Source organism: Erinaceus europaeus, chromosome X, assembly GCF_950295315.1.
Source record: "Erinaceus europaeus chromosome X, mEriEur2.1, whole genome shotgun sequence".
NCBI lineage: Eukaryota > Metazoa > Chordata > Mammalia > Eulipotyphla > Erinaceidae > Erinaceus > Erinaceus europaeus.
Genome location: NC_080185.1, coordinates 62165215 through 62192128, shown reverse-complemented (window position 1 = coordinate 62192128; position 26914 = coordinate 62165215). Strand labels below are relative to the sequence as shown.

Here is a 26914-nt window from a genome sequence, read left to right as displayed (position 1 = left end):
CTACAAATCCACTGCTCCAAGAGGCCACTTTTTCTTTTCTTTTTTTTTCTTTTTTCTTTTTATTTACAAAAAGGAAACACTGACAAAACCATAGGATAAGAGTGGTACAACTTCACACAGTTCCCACCACGAGAACTCCATATCGCGTCCCCTTCCCTGATAGCTTTCCTATTCTTTAGCCCTCTGGGAGTATGGACCCAGGGTCATTATGGGGTGCAGAGGTGGACTGTCAGGCTTCTGTAATTGCTTCCCGGCTGAACATGGGCACTGACAGGTCAATCCATACTTCCAGCCTGTCTCTCTCTCTCCCCAATGGCGTGGTGCTCTAGGGAAGCGGGACTCCAGGACACATTGGAGAGGTCCTCTGCCCAGGGAAGTCCTGTGGGCATCATGGTAGCATCTGGAACCTGGTGGCCTCTCCTGAGAATCCAAGGTTGAAAGCTTCTTCCTTTCGGGGCTCACAATAGGTGTTGTCTCCAGGCTGCCATCTTCTCCTTTTTATTTTTTCTTTAAGTTCTATTTTCTCGTTGTTGTTCTTTAAAATTTTTATTAGTGATTTAATAATAACTAACAAGATTGTAGGGTAACAAAGGTACAGTTCAAACCAGCGTGTCCGATCAGCACCACTGGAAGTTTCCCTATTTTTTTTTTATTTGATAGGACAGAGAGAAATTGAGAGGGGAAGGAAGATAGAAAGGGGAGGGAGGGAGGGAGGGAGAGACAGAGAGAACACACCTGCAGACAAGCTTCACCACGCGTAAAGCAGCCCCCCCTGGAGGTGGAAAGCAGGGGCTCCGACCAGGATCCATGCACATGGTGATATGTGCACTTAAGCAGATTCACCGCTGGGGGGTGGGAGAGGTGAGGTGGGCAGAGCTTCTGGGCTCTTGAAGTCTGCAGATCCACGTATAGGCAAGAAGTGGGCCTTAGCACCCCACAACAGGCAAAGCCCTTGCAGTCAAATAAGCACAGCAATCACACCATCACTGCTGGTCACATAGACTCTGTGGGCAGGTGGCAGGGTCTGCAGGTAAGAGACTCGGCCTTCTTGGTCACGTGAAGATGCAGGGTTCATAAACCCTGCTAGTCAGGTGGTTGTTGAGGTCACATGACCTCCCAACGCATCACGAGGAATCGGCCGTTGGAGTGTGTGCGGGGTCTCCTGAACTGCGTGGCTCACCGTGGCTTCTGAGGAGCAGACCTATAAGCCCAGTGGGCTTTCATAAGTGTGTTCTATCGCCTGGACCGGCTGGATTTTCACGAGACTGACTAAAATGCCTGCCTTCCCCCCACCTATTCCGTCCTGCCACAGTGGACCATACGTGGGTGGGGATCGACCAGCGGACGCTGGGCTCGTGGGAAGGAACTGGCACAGGCAGCTGAGCAGGCCCAGGCCAAGTCCTGCCACCAGAGGGGGCTGTGTACAGGTAGGTGTGGAGACTTGTGTATGACACCTACCCGTGTGTTCTGAAAGATGGAGGGCACCTTCAGCCTTTCCTCTGTAGAGTCACCATACCCAAGCTCACCATCTGGCCATGTTCTGTATCTGCCTACTTGCCAGTTTGTCTAGTTGACTTCGAATCTGATCCTAATCTCTGTCTCTCATGGACTCCTTAAAGATTCTCTTGATTTCCTTGAGGTAGTTTCTCAGCAAACACTGTAGACTTCCCAGAGAAGAAAAGAAGCCAAGCAGAATAGAGGGAGGTGGAAGTGGTGGCGAACGCCGAGAGGCTGGAAAGAAGGGAGGAGAGAGGGTAGAGAGACTTTATTTTTTTTAAAGAACTTGATATCTGAGTAAGAGTCAGTTTTTCTTTGGTGTGAAGATTATTTAACTTTAACTGGAAAGCCACCCCTGCTGCAAAGTACATCTGGAGGTGAGTCAACAAGAGTATTTTGTGCCTGGGATCTCTTAATGGCTTGAAGTGGTTCAAGAGGCATGATTCATTTCTGGCTTTCTTTCGATTTCAACTTTGGTATCAATGAATCAAGGTAATTGCGGGATTATTGTCACGAGGGTGTATATACCCTCATTTCCCCAAGAGAGGAGTCAGTTTTTCTCACCTTTCCTGATTTCCTTCTTTCATTTTCTCCTCCCTCTTTCTTTCTTTCTTTCTTTCTTCCTTTCTTTCTTTCTTCCTTTCTTATCTTTTTCTATTCTGTTTTTGTATTTTTTAAATTTTTATTTTATTTATTCTGTTTATATTTTTCTCCATCAACTTTATCACTGGAACTAAAGATAACTCAGTCAGTCCTGGCCATCAGCTTTTTTTCCTTTTTTTTTTCTTCCTTTCTTGCTTTTCCTTTTGATAGAGGGTATCTTTTGGCAGAGATAGAAAGGGAGAAAGAGGGAGTTGGGCGGTAGCGCAGTGGTTAAGAGCTTGCGGCGCAAAGCACAAGGACCGACATAAAGATCCCGATTTGAGCCCCTGGCTACCCCACCTGCGGGGGGGGGGGTGTCGCTTCACAATCGGTGAAGCAGGTCTGCAAATGTCTATCTTTCTCTCCTTCTCTATCTTCCCCTGCTCTCTCCATTTCTCTCTGTCCTATTTAACAGTGACGACATCAACCAGAACAACAATAATAACTACAACAACAATAAACAACAAGGGCAACAAAAGGGAAAATAAGTAAATAAATAAATAAATCTAAAAAATTAAAAAAGAAAGAAAGGGAGAAAGAGACAAGGAGGAGGAGACAGAGCTTCTGTGCTGCCCCAGCACCCAGTGGAGACTTAGGGCTTGAACATTGGCTCCTTGAGCAAGTTAACTTATGTGCTCTCCTGGGTGATCCACTACCTGAACCCACCCCCTCCCTGACTTTCAAATGATTACTTTTATCCCCTATTTGAAAGCTTCCTCATTTCTGTCACGTGGAACATGCTGGCGAATTGATTTTATAAGATACTAGGTGAAATCACAAGTGGTACTCTCATTTGGTCTCTCCAGAAAGTGGTATTGAAGTTGTACACAGAGCAAAATTACACCTGCATCTATGAAAGCTCTAAACAATTCCGGATACTCGGAACATTGAAAGTCATGTCACTTCATACTGCATAGAGCTTAAACCCTCAGCTGCTTCTTTCTTGCATTTCAGCATCTCCAAGTTTGCTCTACCAGGGGGATGGGCAGTACATACCGGACTGAAGGTAAATGACTTTCCATACTGTATGATTTAAGCTAATATGAAGTGGGATTTTAAAGACGGGGAGTTCCACAACTGAAATAAAATATGGCTGAGGGGAAATAGCATAATGGCAATACTAGAGATTTCCATTGCTCAGGCACCAGAGGTCCTAGGTAGAATCCCCTGCATCACCATAAGCCAGAGATGAGCAGTGATCTTTTTTTTTTTTTTTTAATTCAAAAATCGAAAATGGGAGAGTTTTTCTTCAGAGCAGTGATGTTGCTAGTGTTCTTCTGAAAATAGTTTGGGAACACTAAGCAGATTAGATCGCTCATGTTTAAAGTCTCATTCCTTAGCTTACTGAGAGCAATAATAGGTATGTTTCCAATAATTATGCTTTTCTCTCCTCATAGAAAACTTACTTAATGCACTTGAATTCATTTTCTTTTACCTGGTGGCCAGAGCCCCGCCTAGTTCAAACTCCATACTCATTCATTCTTCAAGAATGCACACAGCTTGTGAGCATATATCTGATACAATTCTAGCCAAATTTTGTGCAAAACTAAAGTCATTCGGAAGACTTAAAGAAGTTCATTGGGTCCATACTCCCAGAAGGATAAAGAATAGGAAAGCTATCAAGGGAGAGGAAAGGACAGGGAGTTCTGGTGGTACTCCTTTTATCCTAGGGTCTTGTTATTATTTCCATTTTATAAATAAAAAATATAAAAATATAAAAACGTTCATTTCTTTATTGTTGGATAGAGATAGAGAGGAGGGAGAGGGAAAGAGAGAAAGAGACAGAGAAATACCTGTAGCTTTACTTCATCACTCGTGAAGCTTACCACCTGCAGCAACCAGGGTTTTGAATCTAGTTCCTTATGCACTCTAGTATGTGTGTGTGTGTGTGTGTGTGTGTGTGTGTGTGTGTGTGTGTGTGTGTGTGTGTGTGTACTTAAGCAGGTGCGCCACCTTCTGGTCCCCAGAAAGATTAAAAAAAATTATTTATAAAAAGGAAACAGTGACAAAGACCATAGGATAAGAGGGGTACAACTCCACACAGTTCCCACCACCAGAACTCCATATCCCATCCCCTCCTCTGATACCTTTTCTGTTCTTTAGCCCTCTGGGAGTATGGACCCAGGGTCCTTGTGGGATGCAGAAGGTGGAAGGTCTGACTTCTTGTAATTGCTTCCCCGCTGAATGTGGATGTTGACAGATCTATCCATACTCCCGGCCTGTCTCTCTCTTTCCCTAATGGGGTGGGGCTCTGGGGAATCGGGGCTCCAGGACAAACTGGTGAGGTCGTCTGCCTAGGGAAGTTTGGTTGGCATCATGGTAGCATCTGGAACCTGGTGACTGAAAGAAGAGTTAACATATAAAGCCAGACAAATTGTTGACTAAGCATGGACCTAAAGGCTGGAATAGTGCAGATGAAGCTTTGGGGGGGGGGTCTCTGTTTTGTAGATAGCTTGTAGGCTTATGTTAGTTATATTCCAAAGGGTCCATGACTATACTAGTTTGTTTTTTTTTTTCTCTGAGTCTGACAGTGATATGCAGGTGAATCCAAGTGATTGTCTGGGGAGATGATGTCATGGTTTTTTTTTTTTTTTAGAATTTATTTATTTATTCATTGAGAAAGATGGAAGAGAAAGAGAAATAAGCAGACATCACTGTGGTACATATTCTGCGATGGATTAAACTTGGGACCTCATGGTTGAGAATCCAGTGCTCTATCCACTGTGTCACCTCCGGTACATGGAAGAAATTTTTATAATGGTTAAGTGCACTGCTGCCCCCTGGAAATCATGTTACAGTCTACCTGTCAGGACCAACAGAGAAGAAGCTTCTCATGTTATCTTATACTAATTCTCAACCTTTCATTTAAACATTTAATTTGTTTTATTTTATTGAGAAACAGGAGAGGGAGGGAGAGAGGGAGAGAAGGAGAGGGAGAGGAAAGGGGGACATGCAATTTTATGAAAAGGAGCACTGATCAGTTCTGCTTTATGGTGGTGTGGGGCATTGAACTCAGGACTTTGGTGTCTCAGGTCTGACATTCTTTTGTATAACTATTATGCCATCCTCTCCACCGTAATTCTCAACATTTCTTAAAAAAAAAAAAAAAACCTGTTTTAGTGCTGCTATATAGTGATTATTCATGCTGTCTTGAGTCTCTGTTCTATATCAAGCATTCTGGTTAAAAACTTCTTATATATGTTGACTTCTTAATCCCTCAGAAAATTCCTGAGGATATATTATATTATTTTACTGGTGACTTCATAAGGATCCACCTCATGTCCAATATCAAAGTCATGTCACCTCTGCCCAGATATCCTCCATATTTTTCATAAAGTCTAAGAGACAATTAGACTTTCTCATTTTTCTTTTCTTTTTTTAAATTTATTTTTTATCTAAGAAAGGATAAATTAACAAAAACTGTAGGGTAGGAGGGGTACAACTCCCCCCAATTCCCACCACGCAATCTCCATATCCCATCCCCTCCCCTGATAGCTTTCCCCTTCTCTATCCCTCTGGGAGCATGGACCCAGGGTCGTTGTGGGTTGCAGAAGGTGGAAGGTCTGACTTCTGTAATTGCTTCCCCGCTGAACATGGGCGTTGACCGGTCAGCAGTCCATACTGCCAGTCTGCCTCTCTCTTTCCCTAGTAGGGTGGGTCTCTGGGGAAGCGGAGCTCCAGGACACATTGGTGGGGTATTCAGTCCACGGAAGCCTGGCCTGCATCCTGATGGCATCTGGAACCTGGTGGCTGAAAAGAGAGTTAACATACAAAGCCAAACAAATTGTTGAGCAATCATGGACCCAAAGGTTGGAATAGTGGAGAGGAAGTGTTGGGGGGGGGGGTACTCACTGCAAACTCTAGTGTACTTCTGCTTTCAGGTATATATTTTGCACTATTTTATGGATACGTGTGAACTTATGCTGTCTCTCACAGAGCCTGGTCTATATCTAGGTTTTGGGACTGTGTTAGAAAGTGATCCACCTGGGATGGAATTAGAGAATACTATGAAAGGAAAGGTCTCACCCGAGTAATGGAGCCGAAGGGTTGTCATTCCACACCTGAAGTCTCTGGACACAGTCTGAGTTGAAGCATGTTGAGGTGGCAATCGTTGCGTTGATTAGGTTGCGATCTGCAGATGCAAGTGCAAAATTATTTGATACGGATTGGGAGAGGCATGCGGGAAAATGGGCCCTATCCTAAGGTTCCAGGACCGGGGGAAATAGAGGTTCTCTAGTGGAGATGTGAGGTTCCTGCTGTCTTAGGGTTCAAAAAGACAATGGATAGTTAATGTTATCATCACATTATTTGGTAATTGGGCTAACTTTGAAAAGTCCTTTTGTTAGGGTTTGCTGTATAGTACCCAGTATCTTATATAGCTGTGCCACTGGTTGCTTCCGATCTACTTGGTCTAGGCTTTTGAGAGAGTCCGCATATCAAATACACAGCCTATATGTTAAGAAGACTCAGTCTGTGTTTTAAAAAGTTCGAGACATACAATTAATTTCCCCCTCTCATATTGATTAACTAGTGATTTATATGACTACACTTTACTAGGAGTGTACATAAACACCATTCCCACCACCAAAAGACTGTGTCCCATCCCACTCACCCACCCCCACCCCCCACCGGCTCAGGAAGCCCCATGTCCACCCTCCCCCTCACCACAGGGTTTTTACTTTGGTGCCCTACTTTCAAGTTAGTCAGATCCTGCTTCTAGTTTCCCTTTCAGATCTTCTTTCTCAACTTCTGTTGATGAGTGGGATCATCCCATACTCATCTTTATCTTTCTGACTTAGCTCACTTAACATAATACCTTCTAGCTCTGTCCGAGATGGGTCAGAGAAGGTGGGTTCATTGTTCTTGATAGCTGTATAGTATTCCATTGTGTATATATATCACAGCTTTCTCAGTCACTCATCTGTTGTTGGGCACCTGGGTTGCTGCCAGGTTTTAGCTATTATGAATTGTGTTGCTATGAACATAGGAGTACACACCTCTTTTTGGTTGGGTGTTATGGAGTCCTTGGGGTATAACCCCAGGAGAGGACTTACTGGATCGTAGGGAACGTCCATGTCTAGCCTTGTGACAGTTCTCCAGACTGCTCTCCACAGAGGCTGGGCCAATTTACATTGCCACCAGCAACGCAAAAGGGTTCCTCTGTCCCCACAGCTTCTCCAGCATTTGTTGATGCTGTCCTTTTTGATGTATGTCATTCTTACAGGAGTGAGGTGGTATCTCAATGTTGTCTTAATTTGCATTTCTCTGACAATCGGTGACCTGGAGCAGTTTTTCATGTGTGTTAGCCTTTTGGATCTCCTCTGAGGTGAATGTTTTGTTCATATCCTCTGCCCATTTTTTGGATGGGGTCATCTGCTTTTTTGGTGCTATGTTTGCTGAGCTCTTTATGTATTTTGGTGATTAGTCTCTTGTCTGATGTATGGCATGTGAAGATCTTCTCCCATTCTGTGAGGGGTCTCTTTGTTTGTTTCGTAGTTTCTTTGGATGTTCAGAAGTTTTTCAATTTGATCTAGTCCCATTGGTTTGTTTCTGCTTTAGTCTTTCTTGAAACTGGGTTTATTTCATCAAAGATGTCCTTGCGGTGTAGGTGGGAAAGCGTTTTACCAATGTTTCCCTCTAAGTATTTGATTGTTTCTGGTCTAACATCACGTCCTTGATCCATTTGGAGTTGCTTTTTGTTTCTGGCGAGATCAAGCGGTTCAAGTTCATTCTTCTGCATGTTACAACCCAGTTTTCCCAGCACCATTTATTGAAGAGAGCCTCCTTCTTCCATTTAATGCTTCGGGCCCCCTTATCAAAGATTAGATGTCCATAGGTGTGGGGCATTTTTCTTTTCTTTACTTTTTTTTTTTTTGTAAGTTCATATGTTTTAGTTCTCTGTGTTACACAAATGAGAAAATATGTCTGTTTCTGGAGTTGTTACTTGGTGGACAGGTGAGATGAGGATAGCTGTGTTAAGAGACAGTCCTTAAGTCTGAGTGACCTATTGCTCATTCCAGCCACATGTCCGTGGCAAGTGCACATCCGGCATAGGTGGTTGGAGCTCCATGTCTAAGAAATTCTTACCAGAATGGACCCAAACACATAGCAGATTACCAACGGGCACCCTGGAGAGTCTCAAACCAACCACTCAGTGTGCACTTCCAGAAATTACATGCCTTAGGACTCAGTACCAAAAGAGTCACATGCATTGTGTCACTGAAATAGAGGAAATTATTTTATTTATTCATAGTTTGTTACAAGATAGTAAGATTGCAATGTGTAGTTCCACACCATGCCCACCAACAAAATTAAGTATTTCCACCCTCCCACCTCCTAAAAATAACCTCCATAGTTCTGTATAAGTACCACACGCTAACTGATTGCGTCGCTGAAACACCTTCCATAGTTCTAAGTCTTACGAACGGTTTGCATCTGTTTTGTTTGGATATTTTTGTTTGCTTGTTTTTGGCAAGTTTATATAAATCAAATCTCTACGATTCCACTTATCAGTGAGGGCATCTAGTAGTTGTTTTTCTACTCTTATTTATTCTGCTAAGCATAATCACCTCCAGTTCCATCTGTTTTTTCCTAAAGGACACAATGTCATCTTTTTTGAATGCAGACTAGTATTCTATCAAATATATATATATATATATATATATATATAATATATAACATCTTTATCCAGTCACAACATCTTTATCCAGTCATCTGATGATGGGCAACAAGGCTGCTTCTGTTCTTTGGCTATTGTGAATAATGCAGCTATGAACACAGGGGTGCATATGTCCTTTCTAATTAGTGTGTAAGTGTCTACTGGGTAAATGTCCAAGAGCTGTGTTGCTGGATCAGAGGGTACTTCCATTCTTATTTGTTTAAGGACTCTCCATATGGAGTCTTCCAAAGGGGCTGTTGTAGCAGTTTGCATTCCCACCAGCAGTGAAGCAGAGTTCCCTTTTCTCCACAACTTCTCCAATACCTGTCCTTTCTTGGTTTGCTGATGTAACCCATTCTCTTAGGTAGGAGACGTTAGCTCAGTATAGATTTAGTTTGCATTTCCCTAATCATCAGTAAAGTTGAGCATTTCTTCACGTGTCTGTGGGCCACGTGTATCTCTTCTTTAGAAAAGAAGTTTAGTTCTTTGGCCCAATTTTAAATTATTTATTTATTTATTTATTTATTATTTTTTTAAAAATACTAGTAATTTAATAATGATTTGCAAGATTTTAAGATAACAGGGGTACAGTTCCTCACAGCTCTCAACATCAGAGTTCTGTGTCTCGTCCCTTCTGTTGGAGGCTTCCCTATTCTTTAAAACTCTCTGGAAGTACGGGCCAAAATTTACTCATTTATGTATTTACTGACACTGACAAAAACCTTAGGATAAGAGGGGTACAACTCTACTCAATACCCACCACCGGAACTCTGTATCCCATCCCCTCCCCTGATAGCTATCCTATTCTTTAACCCTCTGGGAGTATGGACCCAGGGTTGTTTGCTTTTGATGAGTAGAAGCTATTTAGTTTCATAGGATCCTGTTTACTTACTCTTGTTTTTTACTTCACATGCCCAGGGGCCTTGAGTCTCCAAATACATCTTGGATGTGAAACTCCTGCAAAGTTTCACCTACCTTTTCTACTATAAATTTTAGACACCCTGGACTAATATCTAGATCTTTAACCCATCTTTATTTGACTTTGGTGTATGGTATTAGGTGGTGGTCTAGTTTTACTTTTATTTATGTGGCTGTCCAGTTGTCCCAGCACTATCTTTTGAAGAGACCTTCTTTATGCGTTGAATGGTTTTGGCCCCTTTGCCTTATATTTGGTGGTTGTATATGTGTGTGCTCATTTCTGGATTTTGATTCTTCACCATTGTTCCAAGGGTCCATTTTTATTCCAGTTACATGCTGTTTTGATTACTATTGCTCATAGTATCAACTGAAGATGGGGAGTGCGATACCTCCATATGCCCCTTTTACTTAGAAGTGCTCTGGCAATTGTGGCCCTTTATAGTTCCACATAATTTTTTGAAGTGTTGTTCAGTTTGTTTTAAAAAATGCCATTGGCATTTATTTTTTATGATTTTATCAGTGATTATAAAATGATTGACAAGATTGTGGGATAAGAGGTGTGCAATTCCATATATAATTTCCACCATCAGAGTCCCATATACCCTCCCTTCCATTGGAAGCTTCCCTATTTTTTTTCAATTTTTTTATTATCTTTATTTATTTATTGGATGGAGACAGCCAGAAATTGAGAGGGAAGGAGGAGACAGAGAGGAAGGGAGACAGAGAGACACCTGCAGCACTGCTTCACCACTCATCAAGCTGCAGGTGGGGACCAAGGGTTCGAACTTGGGTCCTTGCACACTGTACCATGAGTACGCAACCAGGTGCACCACCACCCAGCCTGCCCCTCCACACACATTCTTTTTTGTCTTTATTTATTTCTTGGATAGAGACCGTCAGAAATCGAGAGGCCAAGCAGTGGGCCAGCATGAGGGGAGTATCTTGGAAGAGTCCCAAAGTGGGAGAGGGCTTCCCTTGTCTGAGCTGTGTTCATGTCAACTTATTGGCCCTTAGAGCATTTTTGGTAAGCCACGTGTCACAATTTAATGAAAATCTCTTATTTGGGATAGGCAAAATAGCTCTGTTTTCCCATGTACATAACCCAGGCTTGAGCCTAATCCCCACTGCACTGAAGGAGGTTTTGGTGTTGTGGTCTCGTTCAGTCCTTTTTATTTTGAATTTTCTTAGTAAACTAACATTGATTAACAAAACTATCAGATAACAGGGTTATAATGCTGCACCATTCCCACCACCAGAATTCTGTATCTCCATTCCTTCCACTGCAAACCGAAGTGGTTCTTCCAAAATTACAGGAAGGGTTGACATTATTTCTATAACTGACTATTTTTATACATATTTGCCCCTTTTTCCCATGGCCCTCCCTTCTCTTCCTTTCTAAGTCATGCTCACACCTATCACTACATCTGAAGGTCATTCCTTTTCTCCTCTTCTCTCTTTGGGTCCAGATAGAATTGGGCTTCAGAGCCCTCTGTTCATCTTTCCCCAGCATTCTCCCCCGTTGGGAGTATAGACCAGAATTCTCTGTGGGATGCAGGAGGTGGGAGTTCTGGCTTCTCAAGTTGCCTCTCCCCTGGACATGGGCATTAGCATATCGATACAGATCTTTCCCTAATGGGTAGGTCTCTGGGAAAGTGACATTCCAGGACACATTGGTGAGGTTGTGTTCCCAGGAAAGTTAGCATAGAATCATAACAGCATCTGCAGATGGGTGGTTGAAAGGCTGTAGGTAACATATAAATCAGGACAAAATTACTAATAAAGAGGAACGAAAAGGCAGGGATAGAGCAGATGAGAATAGGGATCTTAGTATGAAAAGAAGCTAGGAAGTCTAGTTATATCCCTAGATGTCCATGACTGTAGTAGTTTTTGCTAGATCTTACAAGCTAGCATGGAGGTGGAGAGATAATTTGTCTGGGAAGATGGTGTCAGACTTGAGAATAGGGCTAAGAAGTTGGATTAGGGCAGAGAGTAGCTCCCAATCTTGAAGAAAATCTGTAAGTAAAATTAAACTATTTGTCCCATCAATTGGCCCAGGACCCTTATGTATTTTCATTTACAACAGGAGAGCCTCTGTAATCTCTGAGCTAGCGGTTATTGGTCCCAGCTGGGGAAATTCCAGTCTGCACTCATTTCGAGACCAGTTTTCCTTGAGTGGCAGAGTAGGGTGATCCAGCCTCCCTCAGAGAGTGGCACAGGCCATTCCATTGCTATTTTATTGTGAGGAAAATTTCCTAGAGTGTCCCACAAGAAGGCTTTTGACAACATTCCAGGTGGAAGTGAAGAGTGACGGTGGAGAGAAGGAACTACTAGAGGTCTGGGCCCATCAGAGCTATGTGAAAATCCAAGGATTCCCTGCCTAGGGTCCTAGATGATGAGGTGGTCTGGTATTGATCCAAAAAGGCCGTCATGAAGTGAGCCAGTCTCTTTGCACTTATATAGCTTTTCTTTTTCTTTTTCTTTTTTTTTCTTCTTTATTTATTGGGGAATTAATGTTTTACATTCCACAGTAAACACAATAGTTTGTACATTCATAACATTTCCCAGTTTTCCATATAACAATACAAGCCCCACTAGGTCCTCTGTCATCTTTCTTGGATCTGTGTTCTCCCCACCCACCCACCCCAGAGTCTTTTACTTTGGTGCAATACGCCAATTCCAGTTCAGGTTCTACTTGTGTTTTCTTTTCTGATCTTGTTTTGTCTGCCTGAGAGTGAGATCACCCCTTATTAATCCTTCTGTTTCTGACTTATTTCACTGAACATGAATTTTTCAAGGTCCATCCAAGATCGCTTGAAAATGGTGAAGTCACCATTTTTTATAGCTGAGTAGTATTCCATTGTGTATATAGACCACAACTTGCTCAGCCACTCATCTGTTGTTGGACACCTGGGTGGCTTCCAGATTTTGGCTGTTACAAATTGTGCTGCCAAGAACATATGTGTACACAGATCTTTTGGGATGGGTGTGTTGGGGTCCTTAGGATATATCCCTAGAAGAGGAATTGCAGGATCAGAGGGTAGGTCCGTTTTGAGCCTTCTGAGAGTTCTCCAGACTGTTCTCCACAGAGGTTGGACCTATTTACATTCCCACCAGCAGTGCAGGAGGGTTCGTTTAACCCCACAACTTCTCCAGCACTTGCTGCTGTTACCTTTTCTGATGTATAACATTCTCACAGGAGTGAAGTGGTATCTCATTGTTTTCTTTATTTGCATTTCTCTGACAGTCAGAGACTTGGAGCATTTTTTCATGTGTTTCTCGGCCTTTTGGATCTCTTCTGTGGTGAATATTCTGTCCATGTCCTTCCCCCATTTTTGGATGGGGTTATTTTTTTTTCTTGTTGTTGAGATTTGCAAGTTCTTTATATATTCTGATTATTAGCCTCTTGTCTGATGTAAGGCATGTAAAGATCTTCTCCCATTTTGTGAGGGGTCTCTTGGTTTGGGTAGTAGTTCCTTTAGCTGTGCAGAAGCTTTTTTATAGTGGGGTCTCCTGCCAAGGGAAGCCAGGTTGGCATCATGGTAGCATCTGGAACCAGTCTGAAACTTCTTGATAGAGAAATCCTAGCTAAAGTAAGTAATTCCTCTGAAGCTAACATTGATGATCTGGAAAGAGGCCATTTTCCTGGGGATTCTGTGAGGAGGTCAAAGAAGTCTAGTGAATTTTAGCCTATGCATTTATCTGTTCCCTCCTGGTTTCTTTCTTAATCATTTTGTTAGGTGCTTAATGGTTTGTTTAAGTTCCACCTACAAGAGAGATCATCTGGTATTTATCCTTATCTTTCTGCTGATCTCACTTAACATGATTCCTCCAAGTTGCATCTAAGGTGAGGTAGAAAGGAGAACACTAACAGTTAAAAATAGCTTATTGGGGTGGGGGGGATGGGGTGGTTAGTGGTTTACAGCAAATACAGTTGTTAGTACATGTGTAATGCTTCTCAGTTTTCTGCAAAATACACTCACCCCCAGTGTAGGTCATCCACCAGCCGAATCATGTACCCGGACCAAAAAATTCCCCTCCACCCCAAAGCCAAGATAAGATGAAGAAGTCAAGTCCTCATTCTTTTCTTTTTTGTTTTTATTTATAAAAGTGAAATACTCAGAAGACTACAGGACAAGAGGGGTACATTTCCATGAAGTCCTTATTCTCAATGGCTGAGTGGTATTCCATTGTGTATATATGCCACAACTTTCTCAGCCACTCAACTGTTGTTGGACATCTGGGTTGCTTGCAGGTTTTGGCTATTGCAAATTGTGCTGCTATGAACATAGGGATACAGGGATCTTTTTGGATGGGTGTTTTTGGTTCTCAGGATAGGAGTTGCTGGGTCATAGGGTATTTCAGAAGTTTTTTTTTTTTTTTTTATTCTATTGATTTAATAATGCGGGACAAGTCCATTGGATAGGAGGGGTACAATCCCACACAGTTCCTACCACCAGAGTCAAGCATTCCATTCCCTCCACTGGAAGTTTTCTTATACTTTATCCCTCTGGGAACATGGACCCAGGATCATTATGGGGTGTAGAAGGTGGAAGGTCTGGCTTCTTTAATTGCTTCTCTGCTGAACATAGGCATTGGTATGTCGATCCCTACTCCAAGCCTGTTTCTCTCTTTCCTTAGTGGGGCAGGACTCTGGAGAGGTGAGGTTCCAGGACAGATTGGTGAGGTCGTCTTCCCAGGAAAGTCAGGTTGGCGTCATAGTAGCATCTGCAGCTTGGTAGCTGAAAAGCATTAAGATAGAAAGCAGAACAAATTGCTTAATAATCAGAAAGCTAAGGGCAAGAATATAGCAGATAAGATTTGGGGTCTCCAATTTTGAACAAACTAGGAAGTCTCTTTTATGTATTTTCTAAGGGGCATTTTTGCCTGAGCCTGGCAGCTAACATGCAGGTGGGTGAAAAGTATTGTCTGGGGAGATGGTGTCAGAGTTGGAATTAGGACTAGAAAGCTGATCAGGGTGGAGAGTAGCTCCCAAATATGGGAAGAGTATATAAATGCCATTTACTGTCAACCCCATCTATCAGATCTGGGGCCCATATTCAGCACAGGAGCCTGTGAAACCTCTGCATCCCTATAGGTCTGAGCCTGAATTCCATGGTCATAGCTAGGAACATTCTGGGACGCCCTCACTGCAGGACCCATCTTCTTTGAGGGGCAGAGTTTTTTGACTCAGCCTCTCTTGGGAGAGTGGGGCAAATCCCTACCATTGTTGTTCCTCTTTGAGGGCATGGTCCTGTTGAGGACCATAGGCATCATGGGTATGCTGTTCCTGATAGAGATGACCAGTCATTGTGGAGAGATGAATCATTAGAGGTCTTGGCCCATCATATCTATGTGGGAATTCCAGGACTCCCTGAGTAGGGCTCTGGAAGATGGGGTGGCCTGGTAGTGACCAAGAGAGCGATCATTAATGTATGCCGGACTCTTGCCCTTATCCAGATTTTGTAGTCCTTCCTTTATCTGGGAAGGTTAGCCTTAGAGTGACTGAGGGGAGTGAAATAGGAAGTAGGTGACAAGGGTATCTAGGTCTAAGTAGAAAGCAAGTAGTATTCTACTGTGTATATGTGCCACACTTTCTGTCAGACAAGAACCTTAGTTGGTGTAATAGTGGTATCAGTGTCCAGACAGTTATCATGGGAGGATTAGAGAAGATACCCATGTGACAACAACTGTCCTGTAGCTTGTTATTTCCTTAAAACCAATTTCAAAAAAAAAAAAAAAAGAAGCAATAAACCTACTGAGTCTGCCCAGTGCTGAGCACCTGTGGATTGCTGCTGGGAGAGTATCAGCTTCCTTTCACTGGGGCTTCCCTAGATGGTAGAATGGCTGTTAACACCTGCCTAGTGGGGAGCAGGGAGGCAGGCAGAATTCCAGAACCTCATGACCACAGATGATGTCATAAGGGTCGCTGGTGACTGTTGCCCTGTGGGACGCTCAGGCATCCCTTGGTGAAAGCCAAGTGGGGAAGTAGGCAGTTGGGCCAGAGGCACTGGATGCCTCAGGCACTGCTGTTATCTCCCTGATTCTGAGAGTACAAGAGTGACACTGGGACTGTGTTGAGATGCAACTGTCCAGTAAGTCAGTATCTGGAGGTGGGTGGGGTGGGGTGGGGTGGAAGGGCAGGCCTGTGAGGGTGAAGAGTGCCGTCTCTGACCCTCAGTCACATGCCCACCATGCTGTGGACACAAAACCATGACTTTGTCGCATGACTGCTGGTGTCTGAATCACCTGGGTGACCTGTCAGGGCAGAGCTGTCCCTGTTGACTGGCTCAGTGGGGCTTGCCCTTGGTGACAGTAGTAATAACTGTTCTCAGAAGTGACACTGTTTCTTCCTGTGCACTATACATTGATGCTGTGCGGTTCCTCCTGGTATCCTTGAGGTTGTGTAGTAACATCATGTTCCTGTGACTTTTTGACATTGGGATAGACCCAGAGCACTGTGAGCAGTGGAGTGAGATAATGTCCCATCATCACATGATGATGTCAGTTGATCATAAAGTTAGTGAAAGAAACACGAATCCGCAAACACTGGGAGTAGGCCGGTGAACACAGCATACAGCATCCACACATGCCCTTCAGACCCTCGCAGTGAAAGAGCTGAGTCTAGACAGTTCTTAAGGGCTTTCAGGCTGGGCCCAACCAAAGCTCTTTGCGGGATGTTTCAAACAGGATATGGTGAGAGCAAGGCTGGAGGGAAGGGTCCAGTTTAGGAGGTTGTCTCATCAGTCCCTGCCTGGCCTGGAAGCTCTTGCTTCCCTGTGGTGAGAGGGGCCTGGCCTCCTCAGGGAGCAGACATGGGTGTCCTGTCAGTGTGCAGCTGTCTCTGTTGGCTCGCTCCGTTTCACTTGCCATTGGCGAGGCCATCTGTGAAGTGATAGACAAAGAAAATACACTTTGCTGGTTGTGGAGGCATCAGTTTCTGGGCTGACTGGTTTTGAGAAGTTTGTGTGAGGTTGCAGCCCATGTGCTGGTGTTGTCACTAGACCTGAGAGAAGTCAAGGTTTGTGTGTCTTTCTGATGCGAGGCTGGTGTCCAGCCTAACCCAACAACAAGATTCAATGTGGATTCTTCTTCCTCCTCGTTCTCCCTCCCTCTTCTCTCCCAAGCTTCATCCCCTGGTCATCTCCTCTGTCAGATCCATTGGCTGTCCCTATAAGGACTGGCAGAGGATTTTGGTGAGTGGGTGTGGTCCACCCCTCAGGGCAGGAGGGCTCATTGCCCTACTACAGCTAAGATGTCCTCAGTCTTTTTTTTTTTTTTTTTTTCAATTTTAAAGCCATTTTGCATGCAGCTTTTTTTTTTTAATTTACTGAATGGAAATATCGGCAAGACTATAGGATAAGAGGGGTACATTTCCAGACAGTGCCCACCCCCCAGAGCAACACATTCAGTTCCCTTCCTTGATAGCTTCCTTATTCTTTATCAATCTGGGATTATGGACTCAGGATCATTGTGGGGTGCAAAAGGTGGAAGGTCTGGCTTCACAGTTGCTTCTCCGCTGAAGATGGGCTTTGGCAGGTCAATGCATATTCCCAGCCCATCTCTCCCTTTCCCTAACGGGGCAAGGATCTGGGAAGGTGGGGCTCTAGGACACATGGTGGGATCCTCTGCCCAAGGAAGTTGGGTTGGCATCATGGTATCATCTGGAACCTGGTGGCTAAAAAAGAGTGATGGTATAAAGCAGAACACATTGTTGACTGATCAGGAACCTAAAGGCAAGAATATTGCAGATGAAGATTTGAGGTCTCCGTTTTGGAAAAAGCTGGTAGGTCTGTTTTAGGTATATTCCAGAGGGCCGATGACTTTACTAGGTTTTGCCTTCATCTGACACCTAATATGTTGGACCCAGGTTATTGTCTGGGGAGATGGTGTCATCATTGGAAAAAGGACTAGGAAGCTGGATCAGGAAAGAGGGTCGCTCCCAAGTATGTGGAAAGTATACAAAGATAGTTAACTGCAAACCCCACTGGTTTGATCTGGGGCCCATAGTCATCACAGGAGCCCTATGTAACCTCTGCATCCCTGTAGGTCTGAGCTCACCTGCTGTGGTCACGGCTAGGAACATTCCAGGCTGCACTAATTTCAGGACCCATCTTCCTCGGGTAGTAGGTAGAGTATGTTGGCCAACCTCCCTTCGGAGAACGGAACTTTTCCTACTATTACTGATCCACATGGAGGGAAAGGTCCTATAGGATTCCACAGAGGGGTCCATTATTTGTTCCTGATGGAGATGACCAGTGATAGTGACACCCTTGGTCTCAACCAAAAGTGTGGTGAGTAGTTAGTGGGCCACATCACGTTTTGAACTCCTTTCCAGGGTCTGATTACTGTGGTGTCTCACCACTAAGAAGACAAGCCGACGGGAGTCCTCTCCGAGGTAACTGTGGCCCGTGGAAGCGTCACTATGGGCGTGGCAGACATCGGTCTCAGTCTTTACACCTCTGGGATGAGGATGGAAATGTGGAGATGGTGGATGTCCAGGAAGACCACCAAGTTAGACAGTAAGTGACAGGGTAACCAGATGGTTCCCGGGTTTGTGGATATCTCTCACTCTCCACAGTCATCTTTTCCTTCTCCCACCGGAAAGCTGCAGAAAACTACCAGTGGAAGGGTGCTTGAGCAGTCCTGACCATGCTCTTGGATTCAAGAAAAGCAAAGGAGTATAGAAGATTCCCTTCCTTCCTTCCTTCCTTCCTCCCTCCCTCCCTCCCTCCCTAGCCCCCTTCCTTTCTCCCTCCCTCCCTCCCTTCCTTCTTTCCTTCCTTCCTTCCTTCCTTTCTCTTTTTCTTTTTAGACTTGTGTATTACCAGGAGAGACAGAGACAGACACACACAGAGAGACAGAGGGACAAGACAGACACAAGAGCATCATGGATGCTTGGGGTGGAACATGGGACCTGAAGTTTCAAGCTCAGTGACCCTCCTCACCTTGTCACCTCCAAGGTCCATGGCAGGCTTTCTGAATAGCAGTGACTCACCCTCCTCTCCACTCCCTCCCACAGCACTCCCTATAGCACCCAAGAGAGGAGGAGTGTGAAATGGCATGAAGAAAACAAGATCCATGTCACAGTGTGGAAGGACAGGAGACGCCTGAAGAGAGAAATGGAGGAAAACACCCAGAATGGAGCCCTGGGAGACTGGTTCAAGATCTCAGTGAGTCATTACAGTGCTCCATGACCTAGGTTCAAGCTCCTTCTTCCCACCTGCAGGGGAGGGAGCTTCAAGAGTTGTGAAACAGAGTTTCATATCTCTCTCTCTCTTCCACTCTCTCTTTTTCCCTCTCTAGCTCTCCTTTCCCTCTCAATTCTTTTCTATCCAAACTAAATAAGAAACATACAAAAAATAAAAAGTGCATATCAACACAGCAACAACAACAAATGATTTCACTCAGTGAGTCTTTGGGCAGGGTCCTCATTAGAAAGGACACCCTGGGATCTTATCTAAAAGAAGACCACAGAAATCGACCTTTACCAGCAAATATGAAACAAACCTTTGACAGGAAGGAGAGGGAATTTTTGGCTTCCACCTGTGCCACCAAATAGGAATCATGCCAATGGTCCTTTCTTTGGAGACCCTTTCCAACTCGGCAACCGATGGTTGGAAAAGAAAACTGTCCTCCAGCCACAGATCTATGGTTCTTCCTCCCCCCCCCCCATTCCCTTCTTTTCACCCCTTAGATTCCCTTTGGGAGGATGTTTGACAAGCAGTGGCTCCTGAGTTCACTCCAGAGGCGTACCAGCATCCCCTTCACTCCAGTGGATGTAAGAGAGGGTAGTGACTTCAGAAGAGGGGGTCCAGGGTGTGTGTGTGTGTGTGTGTGTGTGTGTGTGTGTGTGTGTGTGTGTGTGTGTGTGGTGAGGAGGGGATGGGGGATGCTCAGCAGGTATTCTCCACTCAAGCAGTGACTGGCACTTTCCCCACCTGCAGTTTCATTATGTGAAAAACCGGGCTCAGTTCTTTGTCCAGGGTGTTCACACTGCTTCTGCCTTGAAGACCGCCAGCCACAGACTTTACGATGAGAAGAAACAGAAGGTTTGTGTCTGGGCCATGACCTGTGCTTAGGCCTGGGACAGGAGGACAGGAGCACAGGGAGAAGCATACGCCCGAGGCTGGCCTTCCACTTTGGATTGATAGCTTCTGGGACATGCTGACTTCTCCTTTCTTACAGATATCTATTTATGCTGCTCCCTCTGAGGTGCCTTACTCTGTAAGGAATAAGCTGGAGGAAGAGGAAATGAAGCAGCTAGAGGTAAGGCAGGCTGAATGTACCTTGTGTGCCCCCCCAAAACTAGACCCTACTGCTCTCTCAGGGGAGCCCTGATTTTCTATCACCCACACTGTCTCAGAGCACTTCTCTCTCCTCTCCCTCTCTCCCTTTCTCTCCCTCACTCTCTACGCCCTCCTCACCCCCCTCTCCCACTACCCCCCCACGCATATGTAGCTGACCATGAAGAGGCGCTATGACATCAGCAAGCAAGCTCTTGATCTCCAGAGGCTGCACTTTGACCCAGGTACAGCTGACAGCATGGAGCCAGGGCAGGTGCTGGCAGAGGGTTCTGCCTGGAGCTGGAGGGAGGGTGACCTAGCAATGGTACTGCGGGGAGGGGCTGCCACTGGCTCTGGACCCCTCCCAGCCTTCTGACTACCCCCATTCCCACCCCCCCGTCTTCCTGAAGACTTCATGGGCCATGGCATTGATATAGTCCTGGGTCGAAGAAACTGCATGTCTGCTGTCCTGCAGATCATCGAAAAGGAATTTCCTAAGGTAAGGTCCTTTTCCTGGTGCTGATCTGTGGAGAGAGGTGCAGCAGGTGAGATGGGGGGGAGGGAGGCACCTCTCTCTCTCAGGCTCGGGTAGTAATCTTGACTCTAACTCTTCTTTCCTCAAGCTCTCGTCCTTGAACTTGTGTGACAACAGGCTACAAAGGCTAGATGGGCTTTCTGAGGTGACACAGAAGGCCCCCATGATCAAGATCCTGAACCTCTCCAATAATGAGGTGATGAGAAGGATCCAGGGCAAAGTGGGTTAAGAGTGCGGGGTGCCGCCTGAGTGAGTGATGACAGGAGGCGGGTGGAGGTGCCTGTGGGGGCCGGCTGTGCCAGGGTCCAGATGGCTCTCTGTCCCTGGGACTCCTTACCCTGTCTCTTCCCCATATTCCCAGCTGAGAACCACCTGGGAAGTGAGCAAGATGAAAGGGCTGAAACTTGAGGAGCTGTGGCTGGAAGGGAACCCCCTGTGTGATACATTCCGAGACCACTCTGCTTATGTAAGGTCAGTGAGACAAAGCCCTCTCGCCCTTCCTGGGGACCCTGGCCTGCAGGAAGTCGGAGCTATCCCAAAATGCATGTCTGCAGGTGGCAGCAGTCCAAGCCTATGAGAGGAACACAGGCCTGTCTCCCCCCCACCCCGACTCTCTGTGCCCCTACCCAAGGAGGACTTTGTTTCCTCTGACCTGCTCACCTGTGCCCAGATCCTCTGGTCCTCAGATCCCCAACTATTCATCCTACCTTCTATAGCCTGATCCCAGCCTCCCCTCCCCCCCCCACACCCATCCTTCTTGATTATGCTGTGGGAAGGAGGCTCCTCTTCCTAACTGGAACCAGCAGACAGCACCCTGGAACCAGTGGAGGGGGTGTGCTGGTCCTGGCAGAATGCTGGATGCCGGGTGGGGGAGATAGCATAATGGTTATGCAAACAGGCTCTCATGCCTGAGGCTCCAAAGTCCCAGGTTTAATCCCCCATACCACCATAAGCCAGAGCTGAGCAGTGCTCTGGTGTTCTTCTCTGTGTCTCTCTGTCTGTCTCAAAAATAAAATAAAATTAAAATTAAAATAAATAAAAGAATGCTGGATGCCAAGTGAGGGAACAGAGAGAGCCCTGGGCTGCCACCTCAGGTCTTGCTTCTCTGCGACCTCCTGTGGTAACCTGAAGGAAGGCAGGGAGTGGAGGGAAGCAGCACAGCCTGGGCTCCAAATGCTCCTTCTTGTGGCCATGGAGGGGAGAGAAGGGCAGTCCATGTGGGAGGAGGAGGAGGAGGAGGAGGGAGGGAGGAGAGATAGAAGAAATGATGTAAGGAGGGGGTTCACAGCCCCGGGCTGACACTTACATCTCTCCCTCTCTTGGGTCCTGACAGTGCCATCCGGGATTGTTTCCCCATGTTGCTGCGCCTAGTAAGTCAAGTGCCTTTGTCTGTCTGTCTCCTACTGCCCTACCCATTACCTGCACACTTGTCTGAGAGGCTTTTGGGCCTGTCTAGCTGGCATGTTTGCATCTCCCCTCATTTCCGGAGATGTGGACTTCTGGGAAAGGATGGGAATAAAAGCTCCAGGAAAGTATCTGTGGGAACACACAAAGTTGTGCACACGCACACGCACGCATGTGCACACACACATGCATGTGCACACGCACGCACACACACACACACACACACACACACACACACACACAAGCACACAGAATTTGTGTACAACAGTAGAGGCTTCCAGGCACTCCTGGTGAAGATGCCCACAGTAGAGTCATGCCTATAGAATTTCCAGAGTCCTTTCACACCTGACGTCTTACCTCACCTTTTCCTGAGTCAGTCGCAGTTCCCCGATGACCCAGGGTCCCCTCCTGTGCCCTCACCGTTCTCTTCTCCCTTCCTCCCCAGGATGGCCAGGAATTCACTGCACCGATTACCGTTGAAGTCGAAAGCTCAGAGTTGATAAAGCCCTGCCAGGTGTGGGAGTAGGCTCAAACAACACTGGGGGTGCAGAGAGGGAGGAGACTTTACCAGTCACTTGGACTCAAATGTCTCTTGATTCCAGGAAAGCTACAAAGGGCCTGAGGTGCTGAAGGATCTAGTCCAGCAGTTTCTGCAGGAGTAAGTAGTGCTGGAACCACAAGGGAAGGTGGGGGCAAGGGCTAGGACAGACCGGGTGGCCCAAGCAAAGCTTTGCTGATGGGGTTTTCCTGGTGACATCTGGGACCTGTGTCATGCAGATAACCTGCCCCTGTTCTCCTCCTCCAGGTATTACTCCATCTATGACTATGGAGACAGGCAGGGTCTCCTCGCTGCTTACCATGACGAGTGCTGCTTCTCCTTGTCCATCCACTCCCACCATGAAGACCCAGCCTTGTGAGTATCACAGAAACGCAGTGCCTGGTTCTGGCCTGTGTGGATTCCACAGCAGTCATAGGGAAGCTCCTGGAAACCTCCACACTGCCCAGACCACCACCACCTCGTGCTCTTCCTCTCCTAGGGGCAGCTTGTGTGAGCTCTACAAAGAAAGCCGGAATATGAAGACACTCAAGGACCCTTGTAAGTGTGTGATGGGGAAGGCTGGGGGAGGAAAGGAGGCTTTGAAGGGGGCAGTCACAGGGCCCAGGTTATGGCAAGTGCTGACCTCTGCTTGCTTCTCCTCCCCCGCAGTCCTGCGTGTTCAGCTGCTGAAGCATACGAAGCAGGACGTTGTGCGCTCCCTCTGCCTGTTGCCCAAAACTCAGCATGACTTCAACTCCCTGGTGGTGGACATGTGGGTGCAGATGGTGAGCACCTGCTTCCTCCCTCAGGCAGGCCCAGAAAGCCTCAGGTGGTAGGAGGCTTAGGTGGTGACTGAGTTGCCTGGATCTTCCCTTTCAGAAAACCATGCTCTGCTTTTCTGTCTATGGGGTGTTCAAGGAAGGTGAGTGTGTGAAGCCCCCTTCTCCATGCCCCCCTCCCTCTCCCCTAGGCCGGAATCCTTCTCAGAACACTCCCTCCTCCCTTCACCCCTTCCTTCTCTTCCTGTTTCCTCCTTGTTCTTTCACCTCCACTCTTCTCCCAAACCATCCTGTTGATCTGTGTCCATGTCTGTCTGTCCGGCACAGCTCACACAGTAGAGACCCAAGCCTGTGGCACTCCAGGGCTCTCCTCCTCGGCCCTCACTCTTCTTAGACCGTGGGGACCATTCTTAACCTCTTTATGCCCTCATTCATAAACTGGGGCTAGCGATAGTCATCTCATGGGCACATGTGAGAAATACATCTATGAGTGTGTTGAGTGGTTGTCACAAGACCAGGTCCACAGTAGGGCCCCTGTCACTGGGAATAGATTGCTTCTGTGCTGCCCTCCCCATTCCAGACACCCTGAGCCCCAGGGAACAATTTTCCCCTTCAGCATGAGTGGCAAATGCACTGTGTGATTGTGTAGAGCACATATGAATCTAAGGGTGTTTTGTTCTTTGCTGCCTGCTGCTGAAGTGGATGGAATATCTCAGGGTTCTGTCCGTGCCTTCACCAGGATCTTCATCGCCACCCCTGGCAACAATTCTGGGTAAGCAGTTGTGGATGGGGTGGAGTGGGGACACTCATCCAACCAACCCTGGTGTTGAAGGGGGGCAGGCAGTGGTGCACCTGGTTGAGTACACATGTCATCAAGCCCGGCATCGGTGTAAGAGAATGTGCATGTGCAGATCTTGGGGATTCCTTGACACTGTGGAAAGCAAACAGGTAGATCCAAGAAGCAGTCCAGCCCACGGGTTAAGAACATGGCATCGGGACTCAGACCTCTGGCTCTCTTCCTGACTGACACTCTCCAGTTATGGGATCTTCATTCACTTCTGTGGCCTCTTGGTGACTGTATGCCTGGGACAGTGGGGATTAGACTGGCCACTCCTTTAGACCAATGTACAGGCTACATGCGAATGTACAATTGTCCTGGGTTCTGATTAAAGTCCCCATCTCAAATGTGGGCCCTGAGGCTGCAATAGAGCTTCCGTGTGAGGTATCTGGGAAGGAGGTGCAGGAGTGGGGTGGAGGGACTGTGTCTGCTGAGTGACAGAGGGAGTAGCAAGATCATTGGAACAGCGGTGGTGTCTGTCTGCCCTGCCTTCTGAGTGCCCATTTTTCCTCCAGACTATGCATCGTCAATGATGTGCTGCTTGTGAGAAACGCCACTGCGTCTGAGGCTCAACGTGCCTTCCCCACCCCAGTGCCAACACCCACCTCCAGTTCCCTGCCCATCCTCTCCCAGCTTCAGCAGGAAATGGTGCAGGCTTTCTCTACCCAGTCTGGGATGAAGCTTGACTGGTCTCTGAAGTGAGTGCTTGCTGAGTGTGCAAGGGAACAGTGTTGAGCTAGGTTGGGGCAGCAGAGCAGAGACACATACAGGCAAGTTGGAAAACTGACTATCTGGACATCTTGCTTACCAAATAGGAGGCTATTGAGAAGGGCATGTGTGAGGGTGTTTTGTTTGTTTGTTTTACACATGTATTTACAGGAGATTTTAGTAGCATTTTCCTCAAAACATATTACCTTTGATGTGGGAAATCTAAAAAGAATGAGGAACACAAAAATCCCTTCCACATCCAGCCAACTCATTGAGGGAATTCCAAGGTACAAGACTGACAGAGAAAAATCATTTGTCTTCCTATGGACTTTTCACAACAACCCCAAAATGAAACTAACACATGCACGGTGTTTTGAAACAAGTTAAACATTCAGGGGTAAGTGCAACAAAAGCAGCACTGACCTTATACTCCATAAACTGTCAGACATTGTCAAAAGTAAGGAAACAACACCCACTTGACTGGGGAGAGACTGTATGTTCAGGAGATGAACCACTTGGCATTGCTAAGAGGACGACACATGCTAGAGCAGTCTACACTCGGCATGCCCATCATAACAGCCTTCTTTACAACAGCTGTCAAGATTACCTTCAATTCCCTATGAAATGAAGTCAAGGTAGTCTTGCATGAGAACAAAAATACTGAGGAAGGGAGACAGCTCTCTTGGTAGAACGCACACTTTACCAAGTGTGAAGATCTGGATTCCAGCCCCCAGCCACCTTATGGGAGCACTGTGCCTAGAGAAGTCTTGTAAGAGTGAAGGAGTCTTGCTGTGGTGTCACTCCATCTCTCTCATCTCCACCCCTCACCCCTCTTTCTCTTTATCTTTGTGAAAAGGAAGAACTCTATTTGCCAAGAGTGGGTGGAATCATACAGGCATGAAGTCCCAGAACAGCCCTATAGTCAAATATATATTACGTTACAAATTGTATTTAATGTTTAATGTTACATGTTATATATACATACATGTGTACATCTATTCGATGATCTCACACTACTGTGCTATTACCAAACTTGTTACACAGCTCCCATAAACCAGAATGTGTGGTACTGACCTATGTATTACATATGAATCGGTGGAATAAAGTTGAGAGTCCACAGATAACACCTCACATTATATAGTCTACCAATTACCAAATAGAGTCCTGAAAAATCCAGTGGAGAAGAAGGGTCTTGCGGGCTGGGAGGTGGTGCACCCACTTAAGCACATATACTGCTATGCACAAGGACCTGGGTTTGAGCCCGAACTCCCCACCTGCAGTGGGGACGCCTCACAATTGGTGAAGCAGGTCTGCAGGTGTCTTGTCTTATCTTTCTCTCTTCCCATCTGTCTACTTTGCCCTTCTCAACTTCTCTCTGTCCTATCAAATAAAATGATGAAAAATAAAAAGAAAAAATTGCTTCCAGGAGCAGTGAATTTGTAGTGCTGGTACCAAGTCCTAGTGACTGGATGCAAACAAACAAACAAAAAAGCCTGTCTTTTCAACAAATGGTGTTGGGACAAGTGGATACCCTCATGCCAAAATAAAGGGGGGCATGGTGGGGGGGCTTTCACCCTGATGGGCCCCAATATATAAACACAGACTGAAATATGCATCTAAGAACTAAAAGTATGAGTCAAAACTATCCATGTTTTAAAAAATAAATAAAGCTGCTTAGGAGAAAACCTAGACATCTTCTGGGTTTAGACAAATTTATTAGAGAGAGTGAGAGAGAGAGAGAGAAGAGAGAGGCTGAGAGGGAGGGAAGGTGAGAGAGAGAAATATGATAGGTAGATAGATAGATAGATAGATAGATAGATAGATAGATAGATAGAGTAAAAAGTGCTTATAGTAGTCAGGCAGTGGTGCACCCAGTAGAGTACACATGTTACCATGCACGGGAACTCAGGTTCAAGACTCTGATCTCTGCCTGCAGGATGGAAGTTTCACAAGTGTGAAGCAGTCTGTTTCTCCCTATCTCCCTCTTTCTTTTCAGTTGACTTGAAAAAATTCCATTTTCCACTTTTTGGACATCTTTCTCTACACACATTTATGACCCTTGTTCTTTTGAATTGCTTTCTTACTGTCTTGAATTCTAGTGGGGATGAAAACTA

At 45.9% G+C, this 26914-nt stretch overlaps 1 protein-coding gene across 1 annotated transcript; it reads left to right on the top strand.

Moving 5' to 3' along the window:
• The first annotated feature begins 1286 nt into the window (after window positions 1-1286).
• LOC103128323 (nuclear RNA export factor 2) lies at window positions 1287-24794 on the top strand. The gene is made up of 20 exons (XM_060182660.1): window positions 1287-1427; window positions 3094-3145; window positions 18051-18234; window positions 18735-18885; window positions 19410-19493; window positions 19660-19764; window positions 19901-19981; window positions 20174-20243; window positions 20409-20497; window positions 20622-20729; window positions 20895-21004; window positions 21867-21903; window positions 22383-22451; window positions 22540-22595; window positions 22743-22850; window positions 22975-23033; window positions 23145-23260; window positions 23355-23397; window positions 23954-24026; window positions 24608-24794. The coding sequence occupies exons 2-20, from the start codon at window positions 3121-3123 to the stop codon at window positions 24792-24794; spliced, it is 1755 nt and encodes a 584-aa protein (XP_060038643.1). The 5' UTR covers window positions 1287-1427; window positions 3094-3120.
• The last annotated feature ends 2120 nt before the right edge of the window (window positions 24795-26914 follow it).

Coding starts and splice junctions, on each gene's coding strand:
- LOC103128323 (XM_060182660.1), top strand. CDS start 3,121: ATGGGCAGTACATACCGGACTGAAG. Junction 23,261..23,354: donor TGGACATGTGGGTGCAGATG/GTGAGCACCTGC, acceptor CTTCCCTTTCAG/AAAACCATGCTCTGCTTTTC. Junction 24,027..24,607: donor ACCCCTGGCAACAATTCTGG/GTAAGCAGTTGT, acceptor TTTTTCCTCCAG/ACTATGCATCGTCAATGATG.